Source organism: Montipora foliosa, chromosome 3 (assembly GCF_036669935.1).
Source record: "Montipora foliosa isolate CH-2021 chromosome 3, ASM3666993v2, whole genome shotgun sequence".
In the NCBI taxonomy this organism is placed as follows: Eukaryota; Metazoa; Cnidaria; class Anthozoa; order Scleractinia; family Acroporidae; genus Montipora; species Montipora foliosa.
In genome coordinates this window covers 46,322,733-46,331,172 of record NC_090871.1, presented here as the reverse complement: position 1 = coordinate 46,331,172, position 8,440 = coordinate 46,322,733, and the positions used below count along the sequence as shown (strand labels likewise).

Here is an 8,440-nt window from a genome sequence, read left to right as displayed (position 1 = left end):
CTTTGAATACACACCAAAGAACGCATCAATGTCCTCATGAGTGTGGCCAACAGGAAGAAAGTTCAGTCTTATCTAGAGTGAGATAAACCATAATGACTGCATACATCTCCTTTACAAGGTAATTATTTCTTCCTTGCTTATTTAAAGCATCTCCATATTCATAATGGTAATATTATTTTTTTCATGTGGTCCCACCAAATGTACATGTTACAGTCCAGAGTTACGGCCTAACTAAAACAGTGTTATCAATAAAGTTTCAGAAAATTTCATGTCTTGCCAAATCTCTGTTCAGCACACTGGGTCTTCGTTTTCATGCTACAAAAACTAAGACCAGGTCTAAGTTTTCGTGCAACGAAAGCAAACACCCAGTCTTGGTCTTCGTACTAGTGGGTCTAGTGGGGTTTTCGTAACACCCCTTACTGCACACACCTAATGGCAGCAGTTCACATCCAAAAAATTCATGTACATACATCCCCCCATTATTGATACAGATTTTACGTACGTGTAACAGCGTTTGTTTGCAGTAAGTTTACCTTTTCGAAAATCTCCAATTCCACAAGTAGCGCGAGAAGCCACAGGACATATTGATTCTTATTTTCTTTAACACAGTTGTCAAGTTGAAGGTACAAGACTGGTGGGAGTTGGTACCTCTCACACCACTGAGACAACATAGTCAGTAACACTGATCCAGTCAAGTTTGGGTCATGTGGCCACTGATAGTAGTCAAATGACCCAAACACCTCCTTTCCATTGGGTGACTGTCCACTGTGGAAGATGGCACCAACCAGATGGGTGCCCACTGTTGACAGATTACAAGTTGCTTTTGTCTTGCGACGCAAACGGGGAATGCATGTGGTTTTCTGATCCATGGCATCATCTATTACTGTAAGATACTTATTTGGGTATCTCCGTGCCTTGTATCTATGCAAGTAGTACACCCTTCTCTCTTTCCTGTTTAAAAAAGGACATTAATTTTCCTTGATCAGTACCCATGAAGATACATGTGTATGACACTGTGATGGCATGATGCAAAATAGCTGTAACATGATTAGAGACAAAGAGAAATTGAGAATGGTACTGTTCACACTCACAGGAATAAATTAAAATGTACGTTTTACATGCACATAGGCTTTGGCAAGTGTTACATTGAGCAGCAAAAGATACTGCAATAGTAACTGTTAATTCAACTCTTTTTTACAATTTGTGGTTCCAGCAGTATACGATGTAACGATGTAACCATTTCAGAATCTAGAGTTTCCATTCTCCTTTCCGTTTTCCCTTAATTTGTGGTTGAAAATTTGATGTGTTCGCGATCGTATTCACATTGAAATGGTGTTAATTCCATCAACATTACAGCCATGGAGATAGCTACCCGTTGTTTGGAAAGAAGCATAAGCTTGCTCATCAAAGTAGACTGACAGTTATAAATTTACTGGTATCTCTTTTATTTTAAGGGATAAGCAATATTGTGTAGTTTAGATAGTTTCGAAGGTTTTCTGTGTTCTAGTTTAAGACCACCCAATAAAATTAAATGAAAACCATAATTGCATAACTGCAATCGGCGTCATTCTTTAATTTGATGATCTTTTTTCGGGAAAATCCAGGGGGTGGGGGGTCTTAAGTGAAATTTCCTCTGTGGTGGGTTATGGATATTTTCTGGAACTACACAATTTACTTTTTGATCCAATAATCATTGCAAATCTCACCAAACTAATTCCATATGCTCATTTAATAGTTTCTCTATCTCATTCCTGGCTTTCTTATCATGCATCTTTTCTTTTGCTTCCTTATACCTTGTGCAATCAGTACATTTTGTGAATCTGTTTTCCTAAAGGAAAGAAAAGTGATTCATTAATATCTACCAACTTCATATTCATTCCATTGGATTGTCTTTAAAAGGTAAATTTGCAATATGCAGCATGGATAATTACTGGGCAGAATTAACAAACTTATTATTATCCAATTTTAAACAGTAACTGCACCAATTAATAACTAATTGTTACAGTTCAAGTGTCCCTAACACCAAAATATGGTTTTCGCTATAATGATTCTTTGCACCTGTTCGAAATGCATTGCAGCCTTTTTTCCTTTTTATAACAAATTCTGCCTTTTTATAGCCTTCAAAACTTGGGAAAAACAAAGCATCCTTTGTTCATGACAGAGTCAGAAGGGGAGTAGGTCTATTCCCGATTTGACGTCACAAACTAATTTACATTGCATTAGCTCTTTGTAAACATGCATGAAAGTAGATTGTGAGATCAAATCAGGAATAGACCCATTCCCCTTTTGACTCAGTCGCGAACAAAAGATGCTTGGTTTTTCGCAAGTGTTGAAGCCTATAAAAAGGCAGGATTTGTTAGAAAAAGGAAAAAAAGACCACAATGCGTTTTGAACAGGTGCAAAGATTCATTTTAGCAAAAACAATATTTTGGGGTTTGGGACACTTTAATAAATAAAGTGAAAAAAGCATATTCTTTGCCTGTTAATAATGTCATTTATACAGCACAACAATTTAAAAAAATTGCATTTTAGGGATTTTAACAAATGTAATCAATTCTGTACATCACTGCATTCGCACCTGTCATTTGCATGTAATTTCATCACACACAGTGTTCCAGTACACTTTCCATCATAAAATTGTGCTTTGTTGCAACTGTGGTAAACCTTGCTAAGGGCAGTGGTGAATTTCTCTGCCAGAGACACAATGTCATATAATTTATGCAGCTCATCATGCAAAAGGATAATTCTTTGGGGGCTAATAGAACTCTATCATTGGTTATCCACAATTTTATTTAATTTTTTTTCCCTGTTCCATACAGGTCATGGACTAATTTTCATAGTTCCAGATTATCCATAAAAACTTGGATTAAAACAGGTTTAAAAGAGATTCCGTGTAGTCAACCAAATTAAAACTACCTGTCAGGTACTGTATGAAAAACTCCTCTGAATCACAGACAAACTCACCTTTGGAATAAGGACATGTGAAAAGTGCCCACGGAAGATAGAATAGAACTGGGAAATTCCAACAGATGGAGCATTAAAAGAAGTATTTTCTTCACACATGCGTTGGTAGATGCTCAACCGCGTGAAACAGGATGGTAAATGGATTGTCTTGTTGTCAGGTTGGTACTGGCCAACACACGACACAAAAAACTGCAACCAAGCGATACAATCCGTTGTCTTCTGAGACGGCTTCTTCTGACCCAGATTGCCATGCTCCACTTCGACTGTACCCTCCTTAAATTTACTGAAGATCCTCCTAAACCATTCTCTATTCACGTTGTGGATCAGAAGCCATGCCTCTCTACATATTGATTTTCCTTTTGCAAAGAACTCTGTGATGAATTCACCTGAGTCACATGATTGGCAATGGTTGGAGAGATACTCAATTACATAGTTCCGTTTTTCTGTTTGATTCAAGTTCTGGAAATGCAACTCACAGGAACTGACATCCTCAATAGAAAGTTTTCGCATACATTTTCTCTCACAACAAGGAGTGGCCAACAGCCAAAGCAGGCATTCATCAACTCGTCTTTCTAAAAGAAATGCATTTTAATTGTATTTGTAAGTAATTCAGAAAGGACAAAACCTACTTTGCAACTATGTAATACTTTTTTCAACGAGGAAATATAAAATCATTGCAAATTATGCCTTTAGTTCAGGATAATGCATGTCCCTTGTTGTTAATAAAGTTATAATCATCAATCCTTTCACCAAAATCAGACAATTACAATTTCAAAATACAGCCCTAAAAATAATCTTAGTTGTGAAAAAAGTGTTTTTTTTCCCATGCATCAGTTCTGCTTTTTACAAAATCTTCAGGGGAAAACCCCTGCTTAATTAATGCATCAACACCAGCATAATTAGAGGCATCCATTGCTGCAGATCTGTGTTTGGTACTGTTAATGTGATCTCGAAAGACTTTGTACACTTCATTACACAGGCCACAAAACTGTAATGGAGTTCTCTTTTGCTTAGCCATGCTAACATTTCCACTAGATCTGAACCAAGTATCAAATGGAGAATGAGGCAAAGGGACTGCAGTGTCTAAGAAAGGAAAACTCTTAAATTCAATGAATTCTGGCTTGTACATTCGACTGCAATCCTCAACTTTGAGAAATGGTGCTTCAAGTGTCCTTTTATAATCCTTTTCTTGACAAATGGTTGTTTTACGTGGCATAATAGCTTTCTTGCAATCAATGATAATTTGATTGTAATGAACTATTGGAATTTTCCATTTTTCGGCAAATTGGTGGATTGAAGATGGCCCACATTTCTTGGATGACATTTGTATAAGTTGCCAGGATCTTGTAAGGTAACCATGTTTTGAAAATGAACGTTTCCATTCAGGTGACACATCCGTGATTATAATGTCCACATTTTTTTCAAGAAAACAGTAATATGACCTCCATGATATTTTACAATGCTCTGAATCTTGTCCTTATTGCTTTTTAAACTAAGCAAATATAGAAAGACTCTTTTTCCCAATAATTTTTCATTTGTGAAGTTTCCAAAACCTGTGGATTCAAATATAAGTTTTCCTTTTTAACACATGCCAACAGAGCAAAATGAGAGGAAAGTGAAATGGCCAGGCATAAAATAACACACTTTTAAGTTTATATCTGAGTTATACTGAAAGTTGTGTAAAATGTGCATCCCAAATTTGTATTCAAGTGTATCTTGTGTTGTCAACCCCTTGAACAACCGGGGCTAAGAGTCTAAGCCACAAGAGTGCTGAAGAAACATGAACAAAAACTGTCTACATACATACAGGCCACACACAGCCCTGGTCTTCACTTTCAAAACCTGTGAGGCTTTGGTCCTCAAACAATCATAGTTCATGGGCTTAAATTATTTTAATTCATACAACAATGTAGACCACCTACCTGTGGTCTTATACTTCTGAGGGGAAGAGGATTTTTGCTTTGATTCTTGAGCAATGCCTACATAACAAGAGATAATGTTTAAAAAAAATGTCTTCAAATCAAACAACATTACCCCGGCCCCACAAAACATTGCTTCGATTACAATGATGGGAAGTGAATGGATGTACATAACACGTCTCAGGGTCCTTAGTGATGTCTGTCAGACGTAAGGGTCACTGAGACTTAAGTTTTCAGAAAGAATTTTCAAACTCGGTGAGGCTAATCGACTGGACAAACATTGGTTAAAAGGAGTGCACCTAAGACCGTTTGATACGGTTTAGCTTGTGACTATCACATAAATTATGAAAAAACAAAGATAAGCGCAGCGCTTTCACAGAAAAAAAGGGACCTACCTCTGCTTAGATTTTGAGAAGAAGTGAATTTTTGGTCGGTTTCTTGGTCAATCCCTACAAGATACAACTTAATATTAATTTTTTTTTCTCAACTTTAAAAGAAATAACACGCAAACAACATGAGTAAATCTCAAGGCTACGTAGCTTGCAGAATACCCGGGTCTCACCCGGCAGGCCGGCCGGCCGACGGCCGGCCCACAAAATATCTAACTTAAAACATGCCGCAGTCGTGTTGTTTTGCGCCCGCAGTCCTACAGCCCCGAAAAAAATAAGGTGTTAAAGAAGCTGTCGACATTGACCAGCGCTTCTGATAAACACAAGTTATGATTTACTCGTGCTCTGGATGTGATTTGCAAAATAGGTAACGGTAAGTAAGTATCGTATTTGCGATATTTACCCTGAACAATAATTATGGGTTTCAGGAATCGTGAGGAAAGATGGAAACCAACTGTACAACAATACAGTCTTCATTTTACGATTTGGGGACAGTAGAAATATTTTATTGTTGTGCATGACAAGGCAGTCATAGCAAGGACGAATAAATCAAGGCTAGACAAAGTTTCATTGATTTCTTTGTTGTGATTTCTTGTACCAAATTGCACGCCACACGAGTGACTAGTGGTCTGTTACATGGTCGATAAGCGAAACCGGTTAACTGCGGAACTTAACGCCCATAACTTTAGAGCTACCCGCATTCCAGATCACTCGCCGTCATATGACTTTTCTAAAGTGAATAAACCCCGACATGGGATGGGAGATTTCAAGATTCAGACACGGGCACCCCGCCCCGCTAGCAGGGCCTCTTGATACCTTAACAAACAGGGAACAACTCAGCTGGAATCAATCAGCATTCTCCGAAATTGGGGAAAGCAATAATTTCAGCATGAATTCGGTGAAAATCATGGCTTTACCAATGGAAAAAAAATGCTCGTATTGACAAGCTGGTTCCCGATTCCATCAGCATATTTTCATCAAACGGAATAGTTTCATCGTCCTTTCTGGCGATTACCGTGAAACTGAACACCTCACAAAAATTAACTATCATTGAAGCCGTTAGCCTCACCTTCTACTGTTTGATCCAAAAAGTCGATTGACAAATTACTTAAACTGGTCTCCCCGATTTCCTTTCAGCTAAAAGAAAAAAGAATATGTGAATAAAATACCTTCAAAAGCTACAATAAGATCATCTGGGTGAGATCAGGTGAGATCACCCTAAAAAGCTACTAAATTTGTCGGCATACAAAACGATAAATAAAAATTGTGAGTCACCCATAATGAAAAGAAATGAATTTGACATTCATTAAGATTGCAATGCTTACCAGAGGCAGTGCTTTGGTCAAATATTTCAATTTCTGTTTCTGAGCATTCTGAAGTGCACTCAGGCGCTGGATCTTTAGGTTCATGAGCAGATTTCTTGATTGGAGTACTGTGCCAAATACTTGCGCAAGACGTCGAACTGGAATCATCAAAAATTTCACACGAAGCGGTGGAGACATCTGAGACATCAAAAACTTCCAACGACTTATTCGGTTGTTCCATGTTAAAAAACGACACTGTATGGTCCGATTACGCCTTGATGAGAGTATAACAAATGCTAGCTGGTCTAACTGTGATGAGAGCCTGCAAAGATCTGGTTCTCCACACAAAGCGTCCGCCTTTCCTTACTAAGGTGACACATTATGATCAAGATTTTAGACAAAGAATAGCCGCCCTATTGTTTTCTCTGCCGGAAATAACGCTGGCTTTTATAATTCCTTGATTACGTTTAAGAAAATGTGACATGATAGCTTAAATATCCATAGTTCTTCTGCAGATGGTTTCAATCAAGTTAATTTCAGTTACTTAAGCTGATTACAACTTTTACTCAGATTTTACGAGCTTACTTCTTTGCTTAGTCTTGAGAAACTGAAAGCCTAGAACAGGCTAATTGAAAAATGACCATTGAACCACGAACACTGAAAAGGACTAGCTTGCGTACCTGGCAGTCTAAAATTTAAAAACAAACTACATGTAAAAATTCCGTTACTTCATCTCAGTGGTCATCCGAACCAGGCGAGTTATAACTGAAAAAAATCTTATTTCCAAAAAATTTCAGTCAGAATGCAATGTAACTGACGTCGCATCTTGACACCTCCAAACGCCACTCCCACTCATGCAAACTTGAAATGTGAGAATATTTAATTATTGATTGCATGTAAAAATTCATGCTCTAAGTTCAGTGTTTTGTTATAAGTGAGATCATCAAATTGGAGTTCTCGCAGTTTGTGGATTCTCTGGTCTTGCCTGATTCTGATAAGTGTTGTTCTTCAGTGTTACTGACTTGAAATAATGCCGTCTACGTCCCAAGCAGAGAAACTGTGGTACATAAAGGTTATTGTTGGTAAAGCGAAAGTTTTTAGAAACGGTGTCAGCTTGAAAAGTTCGAAGGGAGCAGTATACGGATGTCTACTGGATGTGAGCACAGCTTTTCCACCACACAAAAACAAGGAAAGGATGATTCAGGTGAAAAGACAAACTTTATTTTATTTGGGATGCCTCGCTCGTTGCGCGTTCTTTCAGGCAACGGCTAAGACATACCTAGAATTTGCAAATCTCTACAGAGACTTCTTTACGACCTCTCTAAATCAGAGTGATGCGCTTGCTTATTAAATAACCTGGCTGCAATGGCTAGCATAGGCGTCTTTAAAGTGCACAGTTAGTGGGTGGAATGCGCGTTTTCTCTGAACACCATTGAGATAAATGTTACAAACTGACAATCTGGCAATTTGATTTAACGTCTTCCTTTGACCCTGAATTCGCAACATTTGAAATGCAATAGTGTGAAGTTAAAAAGAACATCGCGTTTGCAGTTTTCGAAGCAGCTTTCACTTTAGCAGTTGCACATTTTTCTTTTACCCAAAAATCTTGACGTGAAGGTTTAAATCTTTAAGCTTGGAATTGTTTTTGTAGATTAGAAAACTGCCATTGAAACTTTACTCATTCATTTCCACCCTAATATAAAGATGATGTCTCACGTATTCTACCTATCAAACTACAATAGTTCCGTTCAGCTTTGCGAGAAAGCGCGAGGAAAAAATGAAACATCACGTGGCGCATCCGGGGTGTGTCGGAAAGCCTGGGAGCAAGTTGAACAGTATGGTCACCCCCTCCCCTAGGCTGGAC

The 8,440-nt window shown here is 38.0% G+C and overlaps 1 protein-coding gene across 1 annotated transcript in view; it reads right to left on the bottom strand.

Annotated features, from left to right (window-relative positions):
• The window catches only part of LOC137995997 (uncharacterized), a 9,068-nt gene extending 2,251 nt beyond the window's left edge, over nt 1-6,817 (bottom strand). The window contains exons 1-8 of the mRNA XM_068841438.1: nt 6,598-6,817; nt 5,446-5,529; nt 5,279-5,332; nt 4,887-4,943; nt 2,965-3,536; nt 1,707-1,828; nt 534-951; nt 1-72 (exon numbers count right to left, since the gene is read on the bottom strand). The exon at nt 1-72 is cut by the window's left edge and continues 34 nt beyond it. Coding sequence (XP_068697539.1) covers nt 1-72; nt 534-951; nt 1,707-1,828; nt 2,965-3,536; nt 4,887-4,943; nt 5,279-5,332; nt 5,446-5,529; nt 6,598-6,817 — 1,599 coding nt within the window. The remainder of the gene's footprint in view (nt 73-533; nt 952-1,706; nt 1,829-2,964; nt 3,537-4,886; nt 4,944-5,278; nt 5,333-5,445; nt 5,530-6,597) is intronic.
• Between the last annotated feature and the right edge of the window lie 1,623 nt (nt 6,818-8,440).